General features: G+C 43.4%; 1 protein-coding gene across 1 annotated transcript in view; it reads right to left on the bottom strand.

Annotated features, from left to right (window-relative positions):
* The window catches only part of LOC117510402 (hyaluronan and proteoglycan link protein 1-like), a 50,135-nt gene extending 26,745 nt beyond the window's left edge, over positions 1-23,390 (bottom strand). Inside the window, exons 1-2 of the mRNA XM_034170100.1 lie at positions 23,125-23,390; positions 13,795-14,139 (exon numbers count right to left, since the gene is read on the bottom strand). Of these exons, the coding sequence (XP_034025991.1) occupies positions 13,795-14,139; positions 23,125-23,215 (436 nt within the window). The 5' untranslated portion in view covers positions 23,216-23,390. The remainder of the gene's footprint in view (positions 1-13,794; positions 14,140-23,124) is intronic.
* Positions 23,391-27,340: the final 3,950 nt, after the last annotated feature.

Here is a 27,340-nt window from a genome sequence, read left to right as displayed (position 1 = left end):
TCTGCATTTAATCATTAGTGATCGATCTCTGGTCCCACTCCACAGCATGTCTTTTTCCTGGTTCTCTCCCTCAGCCCCAACCAGTCCCAGCAGAAGACTGCCCCTCCCTGAGCCTGGTTCTGCTGGAGGTTTCTTCCTGTTAAAAGGGAGTTTTTCCTTCCCACTGTAGCCAAGTGCTTGCTCACAGGGGGGTCAGTTTTGACCGTTGGGGTTTTACATAATTATTGTATGGCCTTGCCTTACAATATAAAGCGCCTTGGGGCAACTGTTTGTTGTGATTTGGCGCTATATAAAAAAATTGATTGATTGATTGATTGATTGATCACTGAGTGTCTAGATAAAGCCTTTTTTATTACTCCACACTCCTGCAGTCCCCTGAGTCTGCATTTTGTGTCCAGCATTCTGCTTGTTCCACATCATGAAGCGTGACATTGACCTCTCTCCCTTTTTGTATCATTTTCATCCCTGTTGGGTTTCTTATTTGAAAGAACTCATCCCCATAGACAATAGAAGGATTGTCTTGGAGTCTCTTTCAGGTTCTGCAGAGAGAATTGTTATGTTTGGTTAAAGTCACTGAACACTGGCCTGTAGATGTCCAACTTCTGCAGTTTGCAAAGTGACAGCTGTCTTGAGAGAAGCCAGACTAACTCAGTAATATTTTAATCTTTCCCCCCTACATGAAAAAAAAAAAAAAACATTTACTGCAAAGAACATCCAATGAGAGCTGACAAAAACTGAGCATATCATTAGGAATCTGACTCAAGATGTGCAAACTTAACTGCAGGATTTCCAATTCAGTCATAATCAAAATAAAATACAATATTTATTGGGGTCCTTAAAGATGGATTTAAGTTGAGGGTGATTGTTATTATTCTGTTGATATGACTTGTATCTAATGTCATGTGCATGCACAACCTCCACCCACAGTGATCATTTGCACATGGGCAAAGTCGTCAGGAGAAGCCGGGTGGTTGTGCCCTTGGATGGCAGAGGAAGCTCTGACATATTGTGTTGATTTTACAAATGCATGAATAAAATATTAGTAATAAACCCAGCCCACAATTTCATGATTGCCACATTTTAAATGATGGACAAAAGTTGATAAAATCTGAAAAGTTGAAGTCAGATGTTGAGAATGTGGGTGAGCAGTGGGAATTGTAATTCTGTTTTTGTGATTTTAAAAACTGTATTTAAATGTAATCATCTCTGTTTAAGCAGTGGTTTGAATAAATCACGCACAAACTGTCCTGTTTACTCAACAATAAAAAAACAATATCAAGAACAGTTGTGTTTGCATCATAAAAGAAGGAAAGTAAATGTAAAATCCTGCAAGGGCACTCAGCAGAGTGCATACATTTGTCATGATCAGTGAGAGATCAGCCAAATTCTGTTTAGACTTTCAGATCCAAACCTAAGTCACATCTTCACCAGTTTTCTACAATGAACAAAGATATAAGAACGCAACATTTTTGTTTTTGCTCACATTTTTCATGAGCTGAACTCGAAGACCTAAAACATTTTCTTTATACACAAAACACCTACAGTGAAGAAAATAAGTATTTGAACACCCTGCGATTTTTGCAAGTTTCTACCCACTTAGAAATCATGGAGGGATCTGAATTTTCATCTTAGGTGCATGGTCCACTGTGAGAGACATAATCTAAAAAAAAAAAAAAAAAAACGGAAATCACAATGTATGATTTTTTTAATGATTAGTTGTATGTTACTGCTGCAAATAAGTATTTCAACACCTACCAACCAGCAAGAATTCTGGCTCTCACAGACCTGTTAATTTTTCGTTAAGAAGCCTTCTTATTCTGCACTCTTTACCTGTATTAATTGCACCTGTTTGAACTTGTTACCTGTATAAAAAAACACCTGTTCACACACTCAATCAATCACACTCCAACTTGTTCACCATAGCCAAGACCAAAGAGCTGTCTAAGGGCACCAGGGACAAAACTGTAGACCTGCACAAGGCTGGGATGGACTACAGGACAACAGGCAAGCAGCTTGGTAGAAGACAACTGTTATGATTATTTATTAAAAAGTGGAAGAAACACAAGATGACTGTCAATCTCCCTCGGTCTGGGATTCAATGCAAAATCTCACTTTGTGGGGTAAGGATGACTCTGAGAAAGCTCAGAACTACACAGGAGGACCTGGTCAAGGACCTGAAGAGATCTGGGACCACAGTCACAAAGATTACATTAGTAACACATGATGCTGTCATGGTTTAAAATCCTGCAGGGCAGCAAGGTCCCCCTGCTCAAGCCAGCACATTTTTGAAAATCACCAGTGACCATCTGGATGATCCAGACGAGGCATAGGAGAAGGTCATGTGGACAGATGAGACCAGAATAGAGCTTTTTGGAATCAACTCCACTTACCATGTTTAGAGGATGAGAACAACCCCAAGAAAACCATCCCAACCATGAAGCATGGGGTGGAAACATCATACTCTGGGGGTGCTCTTCTGCAAAGGGGACAGGATGACTGCACCGTATTGAAAGGAAGATCGATGGGGTCATGTATTGTGAGATTTTGGCAAACAACCTCCTTCCCTCATTAAGAGCATTGAAGATGGGTCATGGCTGTGTCTTCCAGCATGACAATGACCCCAAACACACAGCCAGGGAAACTCCAAACCTGAAAGATCTAGAGAAGATCTGTATGGAGGAGTGGACCAAAATCCCTGCTGCAGTGTGTGCAAACCTGGTGAAAACCTACAGGAAACGTTTGACCGCTGTAATTGCAAACAAAGGCTACTGTACCAAATATTAACTTTTATTTTCACAGGTGTTCAAATAATTATTGCAGCAGTAACATACAAATAAAAAAAAATCCATACATTGTGATTTCTGTATTTGTTTTTTAGATTATGTCCTCTCACAGTGGACATGCACCTAAGATGAAAATTTCAGACCCCTCCATGATTTCTAAGTGGAAGAACTTGCAAAATCGCAGGGTGTTCAAATTTTTATTTCCTCACTGTATTTCTCTCAAATATTGTTCACAAATCTGTCGAAATCTCTGTTAGTGAGCACTTCTCCCTTTGCCGATTTAAACCCATTCCCACCTCTAGATATATGATTTTTTTTTTTTTACTGAACATTCACATCCTGATAGGCAAGACTCATTCAGTTTTCAAGGTCATAGCTCAAAGACTAAAGTTCAGGTAAAATCTTGGAAAATCCCTATCTTTAGTGCGAATGTGGTCGAAGTGCGCACAAAGTGTGCATGAAGCAGGAATCGTATGCATAACATGTAAATTCATAACTGCCTCGAACGCCTCGTATACCTGTTGCTACAATATTTGTGCACAGCATCAGCTGAAAGACAGAGTGTGTGCTGTGACGAGCCCATCGAACCTCTCGTAGCAGTGTCGGCCAAATTCCAGCAGAAACACATGAACATCTAACACCGCTCATTTGACAGTAGAAAATGTGTGGCCATTCATACTATCATCACGAAAACAGTCAGCAGACAATCACTGTCGAGGTGAATGTGAAATTTCTCTAAGTGCCCCACAACTGAGAAGTTGCTGAGTCCCATGTTTTTTTTAAACAGGGTTATTTAACCGCGGGTTTCTGTATTGCGTCCCCTTTTCTGTATTATTTATATCAACCCAGTGATATTCACTGATTATACAGCTGTTTTTTATTTTATTTTTCTCCACATCAGCAGCACGATGTGGTGCAGCTTGTCCCACAGTGCGAACAGCTGCAGCAGCTCGCACTGTGTTCCTGCTCGAAAGACACCGTCGCGTGCATGAACGTCGCGCCGGGATCGTGCACACCTGCCCATTGGCACAATGTTTCGTGGTGCGCTAATTTGAACTGTTTTGCGCTGTTTCGCTGTAATTTGACCAAATTTGTACTATGTGTGAAGGGGCCCTTAACATTGAACAAATTTTCAAAAATTAATAACTGTCAAAAAAGATCAAATTTCTATAACATTGGAGAGTGTTATGTAGGATGGTATCCTGTATCGACTAACAAAGTCTGGTTGTTTTTGGAAGTGAGAAGAAACTCCACACGGAAAGGCCAGCCACAGCCGAGAAGCATCTCAGGATCTTTTCATTGTAAGCCAACAGTGCTAACCTCTAAGGCACCATGTTGTTGGATCTATGAGTTAATTTTAGAATTGATGAAAATATTAAAAATAACACTGGTCAACAACACAAAAAATTTTTTTGCATGTACTGTGAGAACTGATTAGGGTAATTTTGGGGTGCTGAATCTGAATCTGAGCTCAGATTTTCTCTCACATCATTTTTTTTTTTTTTTTGCAATCTGCATGTTCTGTATTGATGGATTACAGAAAGGTTGCTCATTCACTCACGAGTTTGACCGCCACTAATCCTGCACAAAAGCAGCTTTAAAAGCATAGTTTTAAAACCAGGTTCGCGAAATGTGAACAATGAACCGTAATATCGTTTATGACGCCGAAGAGACGTGCGAGACTGCAGCTTTTGCTTCAATGCTTGATATGAGAAGTAGTTGCGAAGTTACAAAAATAGCTATTAATGGGTTAAGAAATGTTGGCATTTTTGAACATATGTTTGACTGTAACAGCATTAGTTTCTTAACAGGAGTGTTTGTTATTCGTTGTTTCTCAGTTGTGAATCTCGGGCCATCTCGCGGTCCGTGGCTCACTCGAGAGCTCGGTTTCAGCAGAGTTCTGTTTTAGGGCACAATGTAAACACACCTTGTGAAGTATGGACAAGGCAACATCAGGGGCACAGCAGAAGTTCTTCAAAGGTGCAACACCTCCTCTAGATAACCCTCTCAAGTTGAGAGAATGTGTCATCATAATCACTTGTGAACTTGCTGAATCTGTGCCATCCAAATCCTCGCTAGCCATGGTTTACATGGCTTTGAAATGCCAGAACTCTGCTGGCACCACAGAGCAGTCTGGGAAATGCAGTGGGATTATGGGAAACGTTAAAGTACCGACAGGTGACAGATTCAGCAGTTTACAGTTTAGTGAAGACCTTGCCCTGATTCTTCTTTACGCTAAGGTAGTTAAGTATTGATTTTCCGGTAAGGATAAGACAATATCAGACACATTGGATTGCTGACTGTGACGGGATGCTTGCAGCACCGCGTCCCTCTCTGCCCTGCGTGCCTCTCCTTCTCTCTCCCTCTGTGCTCAGGGACTGTGTGATTACAGCGCGCTGGTTCTCTGCTTGAATTCATATACACATCCTCCCAGTTGTAGTGCAGTTGAGGGTGCACACTTTGGGTCTATATGTCCATAATTTGGGTACTGAATGTTGACAAACTCTCTTACCTGTTGTTGCGCAGCTCTCAGCTATCCTTTGGGGCTAAACTGAAGCGCTTTCTGGTTGCGCTTTAAATAGCACATTGTGGTGCGCTTCAAGTGGTCAGCTGACCTCGGGTTGAACCATTCTTGCATGTGTAGATTTGTTGTCTGATTTGTTACATTTTGTTGTTTATTTTTGGGTACAAAGATGTGTAAGGAATTTTATTATTGTGATTGAGTTTTGGTTTGGCGTTATAGATTGTTTGGGCAGTGTTAAAAACATTCCCCTCTGATTAACTCTTGGTACACCCAGGGGCGGGGCTTTGGGTATTTAGGGGGGGAGATATTTCTGCTAGGAGGGGAGATGGTGTTGGAGCTTTGGTCTTGATGCATTAGTGGTGCTGTTGTCCATACGGTGTCTGAGTATTTTTTTTCCTCCACTCCTTGTGGGTTTTTTTTTTTTTTTTTAAATTGCTGGCCCTGAATAAAGTATATTGCTGGGAGAAATCTTTAACTCAGTCATTATTATTATATTTTTGAGCAGTTTGAGCAGAACCCCGTGACATATGGTGTCAGAAGTGGGATGGCGAGTCGAAGAAAACGTCAGTCCCAGCAGCATAAAATGGAGGAAGAGGAGGAGCTGGTAAATCATGGAGAAGCTGAGTCAATAGGTGAGCTCCTGGGCCTAATGAAAACCTTTATGATAAGCCAGCAGACACGAGTGGAGGGTTTCCTGGCTGAGTTTTAAAGAACCTCCGGGCGTGTTTGGCAGTAGCACAGCAGGACCAGCAAGTGCCTATGGATGAGCAGAAAGCAGCAATGTCTGTCCCCTTACCTGAGGGGGCTCAGTCGCCAACTGAGGAGTCTAGTCTAAGCCACACGGCTGACTCTGCCAAACACCTGCTCCCCGGCCACATCAAAGTTCCTCTATAGATCTACCCAGAGTTCATGTGAGTGGTGAAGAGGAATGCTCCAGGCCTGAGGTTCGATCCTATGGTGACCCTAAAATCCCTCAGTATGTGGCGGGAGAGGACATTGAAAACTACCTCCTTTGCTTTGAGCATATTGCTAAGACATGGGGGTGGCCGCAGGATGAGTGGGCCTGCCATCTGCTGCCGTTACTTAGTGGTAAGGCACTGAGGCCTATACAGCAATGGATGAGGAGAGGGCCCACCTGTATTCTGACCTGAGGGCCAGTTTGACATCTCGCCGGAGATGTATCGTCAGCAGTTCCGGTCCAGCCTGGTTCCACCTGGGGAAACCCAACGGAGACATACAATTGCATGAAGGGACTCTATCGTCGATGATCCATCCTGAGCAGCACTCCAATGAGCAGATTGGGGAACAGATCATCCTGGAGCAGCTTCTGCGGGTCTTTCCAGCTGACATCCGTACCTGGGTAAAGGAGCACGAGCCTGTGGACAGACTAGCTGCAGCCAAGCTAGCACTGCAGTATCTTAACGCGCGGAGGGGAGGCCCACCTGTACATCCCGGTGGACTCGGCCATCAATCAATGGTGCAGCCCAGACGAGCATTCCAGACTAGCTACCAGCCACCAGCAGATCCGAGCCCAGCTCCTGGTCAACAAGGTGCCAGTAAGGAGCTTGTCTGTTACTACTGTCAATAGCTGGGGCACAAAGCATCCTTATGTCCACATCAGAAAAGCAAAGTTGACTGGTGCCTGTTATACTCCCAGGACGGAGGTGGAAAAGGCTGTAAAAAGAAGGCAGCGGTTTAAAAGACATTACCATTAATGGCCAGCCTGTGACTGCTCTTGTGGATTCTGGTAGCTTCCAGACCCTAGTGGGGAGAGACATTGTATCGACAGAGATTGTGGACTTTAGCAGGCAGGAGGATGTTATGTTAGTGTGCATGGGGACAGACTTCCTATCCAACAGCAGACCTGACGGTGGTGGTGGATGAACAGCCCTGTTTGCTGACGTGGGGGTAGTGGATAGCTACCTGTTGCTGCCATTTTGGGGTGGGGATTTACCAGTGCTGCTGGATGTTCTATTGGATGAAAAAGATAGTGATAGTGGGAAGAGCATATCAGGTCATATCAGGTGATCACCCGGCCAGGGCCAGGGCTGGACTGACGTCCATACCAGAGACGTTCAGGAAACCTTGTAGACCCTTTTTCGATGTTGGATAATTCCTGTTTGACGGAGGGGTCAAGGGGCCACAGAGGTCTCGCCGCCAGCAGCGTTTTGAGAAGGGGCTGAAATCCAGGGAGCCCGACTGTGAGAAAGGGGCTTACAAGGGACTTGTGGGAGGTGCCATGAGACATTGGGGGCCTTGCAAAAGGGGGATGGGTTTCTCCTGCCGCTGTTTGCAAGGTGGTTGGGGGTCAGAATTTGGTACAAGGGGACACAGAGTGTTTTATTCGTTGATAATGGCGTCCTTTATGCAGTGACTGACGGTGTCAAAACTCCTTGTTGTTCAGGTGGCCTTCGACAGATGATTCGCACTTGGCACACACCTTGCCCTGGGCTGGTCATTTGGGCCGTAATAAACCTTTTTGCGCATAGCCTCCAGATTCTATTGGCCCTCCATGTACTTTGATGTGCAGATGTACTGTAAGACCTGTCCTATCTGCCATAAAACTTCCCATGTACGCCAATCCGATCGAGCCTACCTCCGACGGATGCCGGGGATTTCCACACCATTTCGGTGTATAGCTATGGACGTTGTCGGTCCGTTAGTGAAGAGCAGCCGGGGCCATCAATACATCTTAGTGGTCTCAGACTATGCCACACGTTTCCCTGAGGCGTTTCCATTGCACACTGTCACTGCCCCTGCTGTGCTGCATTGTCTTGTGCAGTTGTTTTCCAGGTCGGTATTCCAGAGGAGATTGTGACAGATCAGGGGACCAACTTCACTTTCACGGCTTCTGCACCTCTTCCATCGCCAATTGGGAATCTCGCCAATCAGGGCCACTCCGTATCACCCACAGACAGACGGTTTGGTCGAGCGAGTTCACCCAAACCCTCAAGAAGATGCTGCAGAAGTTTGTGGTGGACACTGGGGCGGGACTGGATCGATGGTTTACCCTTCCTGCTGTTTGCCTACCATGAAGTCCCTCAGGCATCCATGGGTTTTTCCCCGTTTGAGTGTTTGTATGGCTGGGACGTCCAAGGGCCACTGACCTGCTGCAGAAGAGTTGGAATGCTCCTTCATCTGCAGCTAGTGAACGGAGTGTGGTCCAGTTTCTGCTTGAGATGCGGGGAAGGTTGGCCCAGTACCGGGAGGAAGCAGAGAGCAACCTATGGGGGGTCCAGCAGTCCCAGAAGTTGTGGTATGAATGCTAAGCCCGACACAGAGAATTTAAGCCCGGCCAGAAGGTTTTGCTCCTGCTGCCGTCCCCACCAGCAAGTTACTTGCCAAGTGGCAGGGCCCCTACACTGTGCTCCAGAAGATGGGCCTCATGACTTATGAAATCCACCATCCTGAGAAGAGAAAGGCGAAGCAGACGTACCATGATAACTTGTTGAAGGAGTGGAAGGAGGAGCCTGCCTTGGTTCCAGTGGCCTCTCTGTGGTGACGGAGGTGGATAGTGATGAGGAGGAGGAGTCATCATCTGTGGCCAGTTCCATCCAGTCTGCCGAGCCTGTGCTCTACCACCTCTCCACTACTCAGGCCAGTCAACTCGGCGAGGTTCTCCAGCGGTGTCAAAGCTGTTTGCGGCCAGCCCGGGGAAGACCAACCTGGTCGAGCATGCCATCCATCTGAAAGAGAGGGGGTCCAATCTGCCAGCGGTCCTACCGGGTGCCACAATATCTGGTGGGAAGCTTCTGAAGGAAGTAGAGGAAATACGCGTCTGGGGGTGATCGAACCATCACAGCCCGAGTGGTGCAGTCCAGTGGTCATCGTGGTAAAGAAGATGGCTTGCTGCGCATTTGCATTAACTTCTGGAAGCTCAACGCAGTGTCAGAGTTTGATGCCTATCCAATGCCTTGCATTGACGACTTGCTGGAGAAGACTGGATGGGCCCGGTTCATTACCACCGTTGGACCTTTGCAAGGGCTATTGGCAGGTGCCGTTGGAAGTGTCCTGTCGCCCCTTACAACTGCTTTCCGGACACATGCAGGCCTCTTCCAGTTTACTGTGATGCCCTTCGGGCTGCATGGAGTGCCTGCCACCTTCCAGAGCCTAATAGCTGTGTCTTGCATGGGTGTGAAGACTGCTGCGCTGCTTACTTGGATGATGTTGTCATCTTCAGTGCCACCTGGGAGGAGCACATGCGGCACCTGGAACGGGTTCTGAGCCAGATTCAAGAGGCGGGCCTGACGCTGAATCTGGCCAAGTGTGAGTGGGCCAAGGAGGAAGTTAAATACCTCAGCTATCAGCTGGGGCATGATGAGGTCCGTCCACAGCTGGACAAGGTGGAAGTGAACTGCAGTTGTCCATGTCCCCGCACGACGAAGGAGGTGAGGTCCTTTCTGGGGCTGGCCAGCTGATACAGGTTTGTCCTGCATGTTTGCTTCCATTACCACTCCCCTGACCACCCTCACTGTGAAGAATCAGAGGAATTCTGTCATTTGGAGTGAGGACTGCAAGACTGCTTTCCAGACCCTGAAGACTTGTCTGTGTATGCCACCTGTCCTGTGGAGTCACGATTTCAACCACAGGTTTCTGGTCCAGACCGATGCATCGGCCCTTGGGATTGAGCTGTCCTGGCTCAGGGTACTCCGGGAGAAGGGCAACCCATCTTGTATCTAAGCACAAGCTGCTGCCTTGGGAGACCAGGTACTCAACGGTGGAGAAGGAGGGCCTGGCTATCAAGTGGTCCCTGGAGAGCTTGCGGTACTATCTGCTGGGAAGGGAGTTCACCGGAGACTGACCACCGTGCTCTGACCCTGGATGCATTCCATGAAAGATCACAACAGCTGTCTCACTTGGTGGTACCTGTCCCTGCAGCTGTTCAGTTTCGAATCCGTCATCGGCCAGCAGGAACATGTGGTGGCTGAATATCTCTCCAGGGTTGCTGCGCAGCATCAACCTTGGGGAGGAGGAGGATACTGTGACAGGGTGCTTGCAGCACCACGTCCCTCTCTGCCCTGCATGCCCCTCCTTCTCTCTCCCTCTGTGCTCAGGGACTGTGTGATTACAGCGCGCTGGTTCTCTGCTTGAATTCATGTACAACTTCCTCCCAGTTGTAGCGCGGTTGAGGGTGCACACTTTGGGTCTATATGTCCATATTTTGGGTATTGAATGTTGACAAACTCTCTTACCTTTTGTTGCGCAGCTCTCAGCTATCCTTTGGGGGCTAAACCGAAGCGCTTCCTGGTTGCTCTTTAAATAGCACATTGTGGGCGCGCTTCAAGTGGTCAGCTGACCTCAGCTGAACCATTGTTGCATGTGTAAGATTTTGTGTCTGATTGTTACATTTTGTTCTTTATTTTTGGGTACCAAAGATGGTAAGGAATTTTTATTATTGTGATTGAGTTTTGGTTTGGCGTTATAGATTGTCTGGGCGTGTTAAAAACATTCCCCTCTGATTATCTCTTGGTATGCCCGGGGCGGGGCTTTGGGTACTTAGGGGGGGATATTTCTGCCAGGAGGGGGAGATGGGTGTTGGAGCTTTGGTCTTGATGCATTGGGTGGTGCTGTTGTCCATACGGTGTCTGAGTATTTTTTTTTTCTCCCCCCGTGTGGTTTTTTTTTTTTTTTTAATTTGCTGGCCCTGAATAAAGTATATTGGCTGGAGAAATCTTGGACGCAGCCATTATTATATATTTTTGAGCAGTTTTAGCAGAATCCCGTGACAGACCCCCTGGTTTGGGCAGAATTTTTTTCTGTAAATTATTTATGAATTCCACCCTCAAAGTATTGAGAAAGCAGGTCCTTAAAGATCCCCTTTTAACCCATTTCTCGAGTCGGACCCTTTTTCTCCTCTCCAACTTTGAGGGTGTCCCACTGAAATAACAATACAAACCTATCAGACCCCTCCCCAAATGAACAATACCTGCAATAAAATTTGGGGGACACACTCAAAGTTTCAAAATAACGGTAGGCCTACTTCAGGCCTTTTTCAGTTCGGAGTGTTTTGAGTGCCCCCTATTGGCCAAATTTGAGGGTGTCCCAGTAAAACAAAAACATTATTGTATTGTATCCTCCCTGTAGTCTCCATATCAAGAACTTCCAAACAAAGAATGGGACACACCTCAAAGTTATGAATTACAAGGGGTGGGAACTTGTAACTTTTTCTAATTGCCCCATGGGGCCCAAAATAGGGGGTGCTGTAACTTTGGTCATAAGAGGTCAACCAGGGAACAGTTTGGTTTTGATGTTTGAGTACCATACCCATACTCACAAAAAAAAAAAAAAAAAAATCAGCCCAAATCAGGGGGTTCAACATCCGGGCTGTCTGAACTTTAGGGAAATCAATACTTAACATGTCCTATGACTTACAAGTGAAGGAAGTGTTGCAATGACCCAGATAATTTCTATCTGTGGTTGCTTCACTTTGCCACCTCAAATACATAACATCAATACTTTTTTATCAAAGGAGTGTACCTTGCTTATTTCAGAGTACCACTTGGTGACCAGGACAAAAATTGGGCACCTCACCAAGTTTGCACAACTTGTGTGAAAACACTGAGATCCTGATCTCAAGGAAAGAATGCTAAGTTCAAATTTTGTGTGCCAATGGCTTGGAGAGAACCGAAAAAACACTTAGATGATTGCTACTTCTGCCTTGTCATCATCAAGGGATTTAATAAGAAAACAAACAATGTTGCAATACCTCAGCGTACCATCAACTATATGACCGGTTCCTCACAGTGATGAAATACCTGTACCCATTTTCACCAAGCTCCCAGACATTGATGAGTTTTTGTATACTGTGGTCAACAATGCTCAAAAAGGGTGCAAGCATAAAAGTAGTTTTGGAAATGTATTCTTAAGGGAGTAGCTGTCTTCCATAGCAAACATTATTCCATATAGGGTGCTTAAATGCAAAGTAATTTTTTAACTTTCGTCAAATATATATTTTTTTATTTGTTTTCATATCTGAAAAACGTGATATGATTGGCAAAAACTAACACCAGATTTGCAATCAGTGCCCCCGAAATGACCAAAAATCCATTGAAAAACACCATGCAAGAAAAATTGTGCTGACCAGTGTAATAATCCATCCACCAATCCATTTCTGAACCAACTTATTCTAGTTAAAGGTCATCGTTGGGAAGGATACTGAATCCTATCCCAGCGGTCACTGGGCAAAAGGCATAGTACACTAGTCTATCGGCCTGCCAGTCTGCCTACCGTATGCTTAGGGTCCCCACAGCAGATTCAGTGTTTTATGGCAGATGCCCTTCCTGACAAGTCATTATATTACATGGAGAATATGGGCGGGTGGTGTTGAACCAGGAACCTTCTGTTTTGGAAGCAAGTGCACCACTTTGCCACCAGGCTGCCTATTAAAAAATTCTTAATATATGTATTTATATATGCAATTTAAATCTAAATATGCGTATCACATATTTAGAACCAAATCCAAACTTAAAGACTTCTTTCCAGGCCTGTACCCCATCTTTTTTTCACTATCTTTCATAAAAATACCTTTGGTGGAAATTTGGGCAGTTTCCCCATAATTTTGTTGTGAGTAATAAATAATACGCCCCCCCCCCCCCCCCCCCCCCAAACAAGCAACAAACAGAATTGGGAATAAAATATAACTTGGTAGAGATATGAAATGAAATGGAAATGCGTTACTCTGGTATAATTACAAAACTTATACTTTAAATGTTTCTTTACAACCCCCCCCCCACCCCCACTAATCTGCTCACTAATTTTAAGTTAATTAATTTAATTATTTCATTTATATAGCTCCAAATCAGAACAAAGTTGCCTCAAGTAAAGTCTAACCTTCCCAACCCCAAGAGCAAGCACACAGGCAACAGTGGTAAGGAAAAACTCTCTCTGATGATTTCAGGAAGAAACCTCGAGCAGACCAGACTCAAAGGGGTGACCCTCTGCTTGGGCCATGCTACTGACCACAATTGACAATTCAAGTATACCAGGACATTTGGGAGTCCATGCTGGTGCACAGAATGGGAGACCTGCAGAAGAAGAGACCCACTCCAATCTTTGGATGAGAGCCGCACCTCAAACAGAGAGAAAAAACAGAATCAGGTGGCAAGAAAGACAACAAATACAGCATAATTTGTCAGCATTAAGCAAAAAGAAAAACAGAAGAAATACTAAGGTCATCGCCGGCCACTAGCCCTAAGCTTCACTAAAAGAACCAGACTTTAGATAAGGTTAAGGCTGTGGCCTGCTCTGTTTACTAATAAAATGAATTTAAAAGGGTAGAAAGCATAGTAACATACTATGCCAGTATGCTAGCCATAGAAAGGGAAAATAAGTATGTCTTAAGTCTGGACTTGAAAGTCTCTACAGAATCTGACTGTTTTATTGATGCAGGGAGATCATTCCACAGAACAGGGGCACGATAAGAGAAGCTCTGTGACCCGCAGACTTTATTCACTGATTCTAAACAGGGATCAGATTAAGAGGATTTACCTCTGTTGACGCACTTTGCCACCTCTAAGGTAACCTCTTGGATGCTATCTTCCATGCCATTGATGACCTCACACTGGTATGTCCCCATGTCGTCCATTGAGATGTCAGTTATCATTAATGAGGCGTCTTCGCTCTCAACCTCTTGAAGAAAGACACGGTCCTTAATGTGCCGTAGTCTTCTTAAGGATCCCATGGAAACCAACACATCCTCATTCAGAGCTCCATCCTCTGATAGTTTGGTCCATTTGACTCGAATTCCAAAGTTACCAAAGGCAGCCAGGTCTGAGTTGGCCTGGTGCCAGCAGGGTAAGGTGACACTGGAGCCTAAATCAGTGAAAACCTTCACTGCAAAAGAGAACATCATAACGTTTTTGGCAGTTATACATTCAGGCAGTCAGATCATATTAACTGCAAAGCATGTACATTGCATTTCATGGTTACTGCACCACATGACTGTCAGTTTCTTGGTAAAATTTCCAGCAATTTACAATTTCATAACAATGCTGACATTTTTAACATTATGAATAAAGTTAAGATTTTGTACTAGAGGCTTATTCATATACAGCACACTGCACAAGTCAGTGTGTTGTGTCCTCCTGTAAAAACACCCAAGTGTCCTGAGGATATCCTCTTGGGTTGACTTTACTCCTGGAAGCAATCATCGACTTTGTCGCTGACCAAACGCAATTATAAATTTTTTGGTCCTCTTGTGTTAACCTTCACACTTAAGTGCTTATCTTCCCTCTACTCTGTCTGATTTGCATAAAATGTGTCAGGCAGCTGGGGAATAGAAGAAACGGCGAGCACATAATATAGTACGTAACAGCTGTTATAAGTAAAAAATGGAAGACTTGCAAGCAAAACAGCTTTGTCCTTTAAAATGATGTCGTCCTCATTCTTTCTCTAATTTCCTCTTTGCACAGCCTTCCTATGAGGTCTTCCTTTCTTTGTAGGCCACATTTTAACTAAACAAAGGCAGATCATTTCTGAGAGCCACTACAATTGAGTCCCAGGAGACCAGGACCACCACCCTGATTACTGTGCACAGCTGGATAGACCATTATCAAACTTAGACTGTCTTTCACAGATTTTACTGGAAGGGCAATAATTTTTCACTCTGTTGGAAGCTTCCCATTGTGATGATTTAAAGGAGCGTACACACTGAGCTGGCAGTTGGCTATCTGGCCTCATTGGGGGTCAATGATGCAAGTTGACTCAGTGTGTCACATACATGGCTCCAATGCACTCGCTGACAATGGCTTTTTCACTTGACATGCTGAGTTGGTGTTGGTACCCATCAATGACAGAGGGCACACTGACTGGCTGGTCAGCTTTAAGGGTCAGTCACACCAGGAAAAACAGTGGTTGGAGAACCCAGCATGACCTAAATTAGTGTGATCTTGTGCAATCACCTTCCTATCATGCTGCAAGCAGAAATCCTGGAAATAGGCATGTCGAAGATGCCAACCAAGTCTGTGGCCACTGTCGGGCAGATGGAGATAAAACAGCTACAATGTGGAGTCTGACGGCAAGACACCTGCTATGGGTGTGTGAGTGAATGGGGCCAAGTTGACAATTACGTGCAATCTGTATGCAATAATGTGACTGACGGTGACAAACAGCTCTAATCTGTTGCAAATCTCTTGGCATCTTCATGCAACCATAGCCTCAAGGGTATTTATTTTGGCAGATTCAGATTCAGCCAAATACACACACCACACCACACACACACACACACACACACACACACACACACACACCACACACACACACACACACACACACACACACACACACACACACACACACACACACACACACACACACACAAAGATAAATTGGGTGGGTTGGGGATTAATTAAATAAATTGAGGGGTAAAATATTTTATTATGTTCCCACTATTTTCTTAACATATGAAAATATGCTTTGAATCTTGAATCCTCATCATAGTCTATATGCATTATTGAACAAATACTGCCATTAGCAACTGCTACAAATGAGCAAAAGAGCAATGAGGAATTGTGCACCCAGTCTGTGTGAAAATAGAGGTCCGGATAACATGCATTAATTTTTCAGAGTGTTCAGAGATAAGCTACAGCCTAATAAGGAACTCTTGGAAGCAAAAATAAACTGTTAATTGGTTTAAACTGCATCAGTTATGTGTGCTATTGTTTCTGTTTATTTTTAAATTGAATTTCAGTTTATTTTATTTATATAGCTAGGTGAACAATTTTAAAAATTTGTTCACCTCAGTTCAACCATGTGGCCCTGTGATAGACTGTTGTCCTGGCAAGGATGTACCCCACCTCATGGCCCATGATTGCTGGGATAGGCTCCAAAGCCGACCCCCCCCCCCCCCCCACCCACTGTGACAACTGATTGAAATAAGCAGCCACAAAAAATGAATGAATGAATTTAGCCATGCTGTGTACTTTCTTTATCAATACTGTGTTGATTGAACATCTGTAATTACAACCAACATTCATCCATTCATTTTCCATACCCGCTTACTCCAATTAAGGGTCACGGGGGGACTGGAGCCTCTATACACAGTGGACAGGATGCCAGTTTATCAAAGGGCTACAAACAGTTCCAGTCAAAAGAGACAAACTCATTCATACCTACAGTCAATTTAAAGTTTCCAATTCATCTGACCTGTATGTCTTTGGAAGTGGGAGCACCCAGAGAGAACATGCAAATTCCATACAGAAAGGACTATGCGGGAAGCAGTTCCACAATCTTCTTGCTGTTAGGAAACACCCTGCCTACATCCTTTTGGGCACATGGGTATGTTGTTAAATTGTTTTCTTTGCTATTTTGAGTATGTGTGTGCCAAATAAATTAATTTGTTCATTCAGGAAACAGTGCTATCTACAAAACTACTGTGTTGGCCCAGTTACTACCAATATTCATGCATTCACTATACCCACTTACTCCAAGTCTAAGTGGCCAGTCTATCACAGAGCCACATATAGACAGGCAAACACACTCACACACCTACAGCCAATTTAGAGCCTCCAATCTACCTCACCTGCATGTCTTTGAAACTGGGAGGAAGCCGGACCACCTGGAGGGAATCCATGTGAACATGGAAACTCTACACACAAAGGACCAGGCGGGAAGTGATCCCATGACTTTCTTGCTGTTAGGTAACAATGCTAACCACTAAGCCACTGTGTTCCCCCAATTACTCTCAATATGTGAGCATTAATTTAAAATTAATATAATCACATGCAAACCTGACAGGAATCAATCATATGTTGTAGAAACTACAAAATAATTATGTGTGGCCTTCGTACTAGGGATCCATCAGTACACCTCACTCTTGGTTAGGGTTACCTCCCCAAGCAACTCCAAGACTTGAGTTGAAAAGGACCACCAGCTCTGAAACAGAACCATTGGAAGACATGGAGTGGGCAAATACAATGTCAACTGCACCCTGCTTCTTGCAAAGTGTATCAATCATGATCTTGTCATAAAACAAAACCATCTTCAGACAAAAGCAAAAGTTCAAAGTCTCCTAGCAGCACCCAAACTCAAAACAGTGGCAGCTGCCTCACTGTATCATCTTCAGAAAGCGCAACCAGAAAGATGTCCTGCCTACCAAGGTGATAACTGAAGCAGATGACTGTTGGACAGACCATCATCTCATCTGTGCCAGGATACAGCTGAAAATCCACCCCAAGAGGAGCTTGTACACTGCAAAACTGTCAAAGGTTCAACACCACCAAGCTAAACACAGGCAGTTTCAACAACGCCTGCTGAAAGAATTCCCCTTCAAACCTTCAAACAAGCCTACACCAAGCTTGGTCTTCACATCAGCCTGAAGAAGACACAGATCCTGTATCAGCCTCCAGTACATGTGAGACTGCATGGACAGTTCCTGGAGAACGTGACCCACTTTCATACCTGAGCAGCCATGTATCATCAAATGGCAACATCCACAGCAAGATCCAGCACTGACTCAAGTGAGCAAGAGCTGCCTTCGTTGGGCTTTGCGCCTGTGTTTTCAACAAACAGTGACCTTCAACTTGAACTGAAAATCCTTGTCTCCAAACAACTGGAGGAGAGGAGAGGAGACACAAAATCAAGCGAAAACAGGCGAAAAGATGATAATTTTCTTATGTGGAAAATCATTGTATTGGTCCTTCTGACGTGTGCACATGATGGTAAACTGTCTGCTGAATGCCGCGCGGAGTGGTGGCAAAAATTACGATCACAAATGTAAAGCAATCCGCACATATACCGTGCGAGAGCACACGTGCCGCGCAGAAAGTCGAGTGCTTACCTGATGATTTGGTGAGGGAGTTCATTTTGATGACTTTTTTGGTTTGTTAAAAAAAAAAATCAAGCGACGCATGCGCACCGCCCTGCGAATGAGGCGAGGGGACGGTGAACACCTGCAAACCTTGCGCCGAACTTCGCAAATTTCCTTGCAGATGCCATTCACAGGCTGTCGCAGCACAGTGGGATCACTAGCTTAATAGTGGAGCACATAACTGTAACAATCATTCATTTCTGGAAACAAGCAGCAAAACTGGCACAAATACTCCTTAGACATTACTCATTCAATTTGTACAGGGGTCAAAAGTTAAAGTTGCCCCAATTTTTGTAATCGTTGAGTTAATAGGGAATTAAAAAGGAATAATTTGCACATATGTCATGCTTAGTTATCATGTTATGGGGTAACATGTCACATGTCATAGAATCCAATGGATGCCAACATTGTCTTTGGAAACCAATCAATTAATACAGTCAAGACTATTCCATTTATTAATCCTATTAGCTCAACCAATAATTAGCACCACATTTTACTTTACTTTTGACCCTTGTATAAACTGAAATGAACCTTTGTCAACTTTCTTGCCATTCTGTTTTTACCATATAACTCCATAACATTCAATCATAGGTAGTCCAAACTATTCCTTTTTGGAATCTTTGCCTATTGAAAATTTAAGTGGCCAGTTGTTTTTTTTTTTTTTTTCAAAAGAGGAATGTCTAAGGAGTATATGTGCCAAAATTAAAAGATTCCTCTGTAAATATTCTGTTATGTCAGGACCCATAGTCCCACCCTCTAACAGAACATTCAGTTGAAAGATTTCATCGAACACTTCATGGCCTGGTCTCTTTTGTCCATTGGTCTGTTTGTGTTAACATGTGGACAAACTCAATTCTGCACATTTATACTAAACAAATGTTTCCTGCCATCATGCATGCATAACCACTGGTGGCTCATCAGATGTTTTACTTTATTGGTGAAGTGAGCTGGGGCCATGAATGTGTATTGGTGGAAAATTAACATAAATGTCAAGTGCCATCAACAGTTATGTTCTTAATTCAGTTATACAATACACAACAAATAGACCTATCAATACCAATGACTGTCTAAAAATAAGAACAAAAAAATCTGATCATTGCACCCAGTGAGAAATGCTGGTTTCTCAGAATGCAAAAGATGGAGAACCACACCCTACTTTATCTGAGTCAGACTCAAAAGCTTCTCAGTCCCTCTTTGTAGGTGCCACTTCACACTCAACACTCATAAGCATTTGTGACACACACTAGGTCCCAACGTCAAACAAATTAAAGTGTGAATATTCTGTTAAATGTAGAATAAAAGAGGCGGCACGGTGGTTTAGTGGTTAGCAGTAATGCCTCACAACAAGAAGGTCGTGGCATCACTTCCAGCCCTTTCTGTGTGAAGCTTGCATGTTCTCCCTCCGTCTGTGAGTGTTCCCACCAGGTGCTCCAGCTTTCACTCACATCCAAAGAAATGCAGGTTTGGTGAACTGGAAATTTAAAATTGACTGTAGGGGTGCATGCGGGTATGAATGTGTCTGTGTATGTGGCCCTGTGACAGACTGGTGTGCTGTCGGAGGTATGCCCTGCCTCACTCCCTGTGACTGCTGGGATAGGCTCCAACACCCCCCCATGATCCTTAATTGGAGTAAGCAGGTATAGAAAATGGATGGATGTAGAATAAAATAGAACTTCCAAGTCTGTCCAACTCTGAGCCAAAGATTTTGGAGAACTGATTTCTTGCACCAAAACAATTTGTCCACGTGAATAAATGTCCAGTTTCAATACAGATTTGAAGAATTCTCTAAATACACAATGATTTTTTTTCCAGATTTAGAGCCAAATTATTTATACATAGTATTCCAGACAAATATGTGACACATATTCTAAAAGGTGAGATTGTTGTTAACATTTAAATATGCAACACGTGTATTATAACAAAAGTGCCTCAAAAGGAGAATTACTGTGGTTCAGGATTTCCATCAAGTGAAATTTTCAGTTAATTTATGTGATCACTGCTAGCATATTAGCAGGTATCATAGCTAACCTGAACACTGGACAGTAAGGCAATAATTAATATAATTTTTAATACTTGCACCCAAGCCACCCATGAAGGAAACCAATTCCCCATCCACAAAATCATGTTTTCATAAAACATCCAAACCAAGCCTGTTAGCTTTGTCAATAAGTCAGAAATGGGAGCATGCTCGTCCCACCCAGGTCAAGGGTTTTTTTTTTTCCTAGGTTCCACCTCTTTGCTCATTTATGGATTGCCCATTAAAGTAATTCTAACCATAGTATGGCTACCCTGAGATTAAACAATACAGAAGAACAAATGTGAATATTCTGTACAATACACAATAAAGTATTTTAAATATGCCCATATGGAGCCCAGTGACCCAAGCCATCAGCAAACCAAATTTGTTGTGGATAGGATCAAAACTGTAGATTTCTACATACATTATATAGCTCACTCCATGTCATCTCAAGCCAAAACTAATTTTCATCCCGACCCCTTCGTCCCAAGCCAATCAGGCTAAGCCTGAGTAACCAGCAACCACAGTCAGTGTTTGACTTCACAGACCATTACTTCACAGGGAAAGAGTCATTTGGTTGCTGCTCAGCACAGGCCTCTATATGTTTTGTTGTGGGCCATTAATCTTAGCTTTGCTGTGGCAGATTTCCAAAAGCTCCAAGTGACAGGATGAATCAGTAATGTCGACACGATGAACAGAGAGCACCGTGAGATTCATTGATTTACGACCAACAGAAAATTGTGCATTCAATCCCAGCTGAAGCAGCGTGTTTTTTTTTTTAATGAAGAAACGTGCTTGTGTGCCATATCTATGACATCATCAGTATATTGGCGTGCATTCAATGTTTAGATTAGAAAAACCCTGCAAAGTAGACGAGCCATTTCCTCCTTTTGCATGCTGAGACATCTCTAATGTGAAATCTCCTGACCCAATTAACAGGCATTCTGAAAGGGCATTAAATAAGATCCCAGACATGAGACACTTATGTTGTTTTATTTTAACCTTTCATCACAGCAGTGGACCTGTTCTACTGTCTCACATTCGCTTTCAAAACCAGGAGCCACCTCAGTTTGTCATCCTACGAGCAAGCATTGTTTGTAATGTTTAACTCTCGGTGAAGAAGAAACTGTGAATACATTTAGGTCCATAAGCATTTGGACATTGGCACAATTTTTTGTAATTTTGCCTCTGTACGCCACCACAATAGTGAAAATGAAACAATTAACGTGCTTGTAGCATAAACTTTCATCTGTAATTTAAGGGCTTTAACAAAGACATCACATTAACCACTTACGAGCTAAAGCCATTTGTGTACATGGTTTGTCCAGTTTCAGAGCCCACAAGTAATTGAACAAACTAAATATAGGGATTATTTTTCATACAAACCATCGCCATCATCAAGGGAAAAGGGGCTTTTGTTTGCTTGGCTCCATCTACATGGAACATGTTGCAAAGAGACTGGAAATTAACTGAATTTATTTAATTGAGTGCTTTTAAGTCTAGACCTAGCGCACTTGAAATGACTTCTTTAAATTGCAGCTGATTTTCTTAAGTGTATGTTATTTTAATTGTGTGAATTTAATTTTAATTGCTGTGTAACTTTTGCTGCGTCTTGGCCAGGGCTCCCTTACAAAACATTTTTATCTCAATGGGACTTTCCTGGTTAAATAAAGGTTAAATGAAATAAAATCACTTTTAAAGCCAGTCTTTGACAAGTCAGCAGATGGACACGTGAATATTTTTGTTGGATCCCTTGAGTTAAAGATGAAAGTCTACAAGCATGTCTTCACTGTTTGATTTCATTTCCATTGTGGCGGAGTACAGTGGCAAAATTGCAAAAAGAAAAAAAGTGTCATTGTCCAAATATCTATGGACCTGGCTGCATTTGTTTTGAAAGTACATAAAGTCAAGGCTTTACCAGAGATTTTCCACAATTTATTTCAACCATCCTATTTGAATAATAATAATAATAATAATAATAATAATAATAATAATAATAATAATAATAATAATAATAATAATAATAATAAACTCAAAATGTGTCATACTGGACCAGTTTCAGCTGTCAAAGCACCTGCAACAGATTTAACAGGATAAAGTATATTTTTCATTATTCATAAAGCTCTGTGAGTGACAGCTGAGATGGTCTGGATGCAGTGAGTCAGTGGTGACTGTATTATTGCAGCTGTGTAAGTAGTGACCCCTGTGTTACTGCTCAGTTTAGGTCTTATTCAGGTCTCTGTCCATGCATATGTCAAAGTAGAGTCTTGGAGATTCTACCAGTAGAGACTGAGATCAGAGTTTCTATTAGTAGAGTCTCCAATTGGAGAATCTAATGGCAGAATCCTAGTAGAGAATCTACTAGTAGAGTTTCCATTCATTACAAGTTCTTACTTTCTTGCTGTGATCACTTCGGCATGGTGTGGCTCTAATGTGAAGTTGATATGACAGATATTTTTCACATTTCCTCAGTAAGGTATTGCTGTCATTCTATGTCTAGATATCATCTTGTCAAGACAATGATTGGCTTAGAATTGGAGTCTCTACTAGTACAGTTTCCAATCAGAGATTCTACTAGTAGAATCTCCGATTCTACTAAATCGCAGACTCCACTTTGACACATACACACATATACATTCAAATACTTTGTGACACAGTTTTCACCTTACCTGGTAGCAGGGAGGGAGTGCTCCTCACCTCACTGTGAATGCTGCCTGCCACGGTCAGGGAAGGTACCAAGAGTATCAAGATAGTTTTCTAATTTCCACAGTAAGTTATTCCTGTCATTCTATGTCTAGATATCATCTTGTCATGATGAATGGCTTGGTAGAATCGGAGTCTCTACTAGTAAGACTCAAATCGGAGTCTCTACTAGTACAGTTTTCCGATTGGAGATTCTACGAGTAGAATCTCCAATTCTACCAAATCGCAGACTCTTCTTTGACACATACACACATATACATTCAAACACTTCATGACACAGTTTTCACCTTACCTGGTAGCGGGGAGGGAGTGCTCGTCACCTCACTGTGCACGCTGCCTGCCACGGTCAGGGAGAGTATCAAGACACACAGGAGACTCGTCATTTTTACTGATCTCTCTCAATAAGGCCTTTGTTTGTGGAAACAGGCAAGCTAAAAGAGCTGCTTTGGTTGTAAATTTAAATATGCAAAATCTTAATTTTTATTCATCTAGTTGTCCCTGTCTGTCCCTGTGCAGCAGCTGTGGTGCCAGTCTTCAGGTCCACACAAGTGGCTTTTATTGCAGCTTATCATGGCTCAGACCACTCCCCTTCCCCTCAGCCCATCAACATGCACACACACAAGCATGAGCTGCTTTTTACACATTATTTAGGTCTGGAACACACCACCACCACCACCAACAACAACAACAACCTCCTATGCCCACTCTGCTGAAAAGGTCCAGACAATCCAGAGAGCAGGTAATGATCCAGTTAAACAGGCATAAGTAGAGTATATGCAAAAATGGGTGTAGGAAACACTGTGCTGCAAACAGTACAGACTGCCCAAGTTAGATTTGTTGCCGCCTCATAGGTAAAAATTTGTGTGTAATTGGAATGAATAGTAGGGAAAAAAGTCAACATGCCCAGCTATATGTGATTGCGTCAGTCTACAGTTTTGTTTATCTGGTGTGTGTGTTGAAGGCAGTTTAATGGTGTTAAGAGTTAACAGACAGCATAGTTTTCTTCTGTTAAGTTGCAGAATGTGCAAAAAAAACAAACAAAAAAAAAACAAAACAGAAAAAGAAAAAGAACCAGCAGCTCAAAACAGGTGCATAAGACTTAACAGCTGTGCTCAAACGTTTACATACCCTGGCAGAATTTTTGTTTTTTTTGGCCATTTTTCAGAGAATATGAATGATAACACAAAAACGGTTTTTTTACTCACGGACGGTTAGTGGTTGGGTGAAGCCATTTATTGTCAAACAACCAGATTTACTCTTTTTAAATCATAATGACAACACAATCTACCCAAATGAAAAGCTTAAGCTTTGCATTTTGCATCACTACTCTTAGCTTCATAGTGAAGTAGAGCAGAGAAGGATTTTCTTTCACCAAAACAGATCAAATCCAGGCTTGCATCGCAGATGTACCTTCTGGCAATTTGTAGCTAAACCTTCAGGTCTTCTTTTTAAGAAAATCCTCCTCTATACCACTTCATCATGAAGATGGATAACTGGTGATACAAAATGCAAAGCTTACACTGTGCTTGCGGCAGTGGTGGCGCCAAGGGGGGGCTTGGGGGGCTTAAGTCCACCCAAAAATGAGCCAAGTCCCCCTCAGCCCCCCAATAATTCTGCCAATAATGTGAATAGCGACTGACATATTTGTGGATCTCAACTGCAGTTTTGCGCTGAGAATGTCTCATTATTGCATAACTGAGCAAAGTGATGAATGTGTGTGTTCGGTGACCCACCAATGCTGAATCACCCTTCACAAACAGAATTTTCAGTTTTGCAAATAAACATTTATTTGTAAAACCCCACACACAAGTTACAAATCAGAAATTTGTGGTTGTGGATCACAAAACACGTGTACAAATCAAAGGATATTTGTAAATCACCCTCTGTGCATTTGCAAGTATTAATGAGACAAATTTAACTCCATACTCCAAAAATTTAGGTTTCCTAAATATTTATTACAGCCACTCTTATAACTTCACTTACAACTAAGTTTCTCAATCTATATCTTTTACTTACTTTTAAAGAATGGTTATAACCTCGGTATTAAATTGGCAATAAATCTTTGACATAGACGATTTGTGTGAGGTTGATTCCATGCATTGTCTTGAGCACCATTTCAATGAATTCAGTTTGTATATCTATGTGCAAGTTTACTGAACTTGCAATCATTCTAAGTGATGTGTGTGTGCATTGATACCACATTTTAGAGGAGCACGGGTGACTAAAACATATACCTTGGTATTTATAAAGCAGTTTACTATATATTGTTCATTTTGACGACATTTTGTGGAGCTCCTCCAACTTTTCCCCCAGCCCCCCTCAGCCCCCCCAACAAAAATTTTCTGGAGCCGCCACTGTGTGCAATTTCTCCAATCACACCCACGTAAGCCTATAACTTCTTCTAGGTTGTCTGGGTGTCTTGGTGGCTTTCCTCACTCTTCTACTTCTTGCACAGTCACTCAGTTTTTGAGAACTGTCTACTCCATGCAGAGAGACAGTTGACTGGGGCCTTCGTCATTCTGAGGTCTGTGTGCAGCTCACCAATACCTATTTACTCTGCATTGTCAAGTGCTGAGATTTGTGGGCAATGGCTTTTGTTATGATTTTATGATGTCTCCATAGAGTGCCATATTGCTTGTATTTCTTTGTAATTGATGTAAATAAAGTCTGAAACATATTCAGTGGTGGCTTTACCATCAGAGAGCCTCGTCCACAATGACCACAAAAGACTCCAAGCTGTCATTGATGTTAAAGGGGGCAATACACGGTATTAAGAACAGGGGTATGTAAACCTTTGGTCAGGTTCATTTGGGTAGTTCTCTTGTCATTTTTATTTAAAAAGAGGAAACACAGTTGTTTGACAATAAATGGCTTCACCCAACCACTAACCATGAGTAAAAAAAGTTTTTGTGTTTCCATTCATCCATCCATTCATTTTCTTCCGCTTCATCCCAGGTTGGGTTGCGGGAGCAGCAGCTCAAGCAAAGCCACCCAGACCTCCCGATCCACACACACCTCCGCCAGCTCCTCCAGGGGAACCCCGAGGCATTCCCAAGCCAGCTGCGAGATGTAGTCCCTCCAGCGTGTCCTGGGTCTTCCCTGGGGCCTCCTCCCAATGGGATGTACCGGGAACACCTCTCCAGTGAGGCGTCCAGGGGGCAAAAGATGCCTGAGCCACCTCAGCTGGCTCCTTTCAACGTGGAGGAGCAGCGGCTCAACTCCGAGCTTCTCCCGAGTGACCGAGCTCCTTACCCTATCTCTAAGGGAGCGCCCAGCCACCCTGCGGAGGAAACTCATCTCGGCTGCTTGTACTCACAATCTTGTTCTTTCGGTCATGAGCCAAATCTCATGACCATAGGTGAGGGTCAGAACGTAGATCGATCGGTAAATCGAGAGCTTTGCCCCCCTGCAAAGCACCTTTTTCCAGTCGAGAACCATGGCCTTGAATTTGGAGGTACTGATCTTCATCCTGGATGCTTCACACTCAGCTGCAAACCATTCCAGTGCACACTGGAATGGAACCCTAACCCTAACCCTCTCTTGCTTGCCTCTACTGGTGGTTGGTTCTCACTGCGGTATTGTATCACTTCCTGTTCCGGAGCACAGCGGTGTTTTGCTGTATCTGTTAGCTGTTTAATCTGCGCAGTTAGATTGATCTAGTTATCTAGATTACGATTTGTTTCCCAGTGTAATCTTTACGTGCCTTAACTAAAGCACTCCTTCTGCTGAATCACCTCTAAATTATTTACACATTATTCACTTTGCGTGTTTTTAGGAATCCGCTAGCTTAGCGTAGCTACTAGCTCTTAGCCGATTTAGCATGGCGGCTTCTCCTGTCTCCGCACTTTTCTGCTCTGGGTGTGAAATGTTTAGTTATTCCTCGGCCTCCTTTAGCAGTAATGGTACTTGTAATAAGTGTAGCTTATTCGTAGCTTTGGAGGCCAGGCTGGGCGAATTGGAGACTCGGCTCCGCACCGTGGAAAATTCTACAGCTAGCCAGGCCCCTGTAGTCGGTGCGGACCAAGGTAGCTTAGCTGCCGTTAGTTACCCCCTGGCAGATCCCGAGCAGCCGGGAAAGCAGGCCGACTGGGAGACTGTGAGGAGGAAGCGTAGCCCTAAACAGAAGCCCCGTGTACACCGCCAACCCGTTCACATCTCTAACCGTTTTTCCCCACTCGACGACACACCCGCCGAGGATCAAACTCTGGTTATTGGCGACTCTGTTTTGAGAAATGTGAAGTTAGCGACACCAGCAACCATAGTCAATTGTCTTCCGGGGGCCAGAGCAGGCGACATTGAAGGAAATTTGAAACTGCTGGCTAAGGCTAAGCGTAAATTTGGTAAGATTGTAATTCACGTCGGCAGTAATGACACCCGGTTACGCCAATCGGAGGTCACTAAAATTAACATTAAATCGGTGTGTAACTTTGCAAAAACAATGTCGGACTCTGTAGTTTTCTCTGGGCCCCTCCCCAATCGGACCGGGAGTGACATGTTTAGCCGCATGT

Source organism: Thalassophryne amazonica, chromosome 5 (genome assembly GCF_902500255.1).
Source record: "Thalassophryne amazonica chromosome 5, fThaAma1.1, whole genome shotgun sequence".
Taxonomy (NCBI): Eukaryota; Metazoa; Chordata; class Actinopteri; order Batrachoidiformes; family Batrachoididae; genus Thalassophryne; species Thalassophryne amazonica.
Note: the sequence above shows the minus strand (reverse complement) of the source record. Positions and strands in the feature narration are given on the sequence as shown.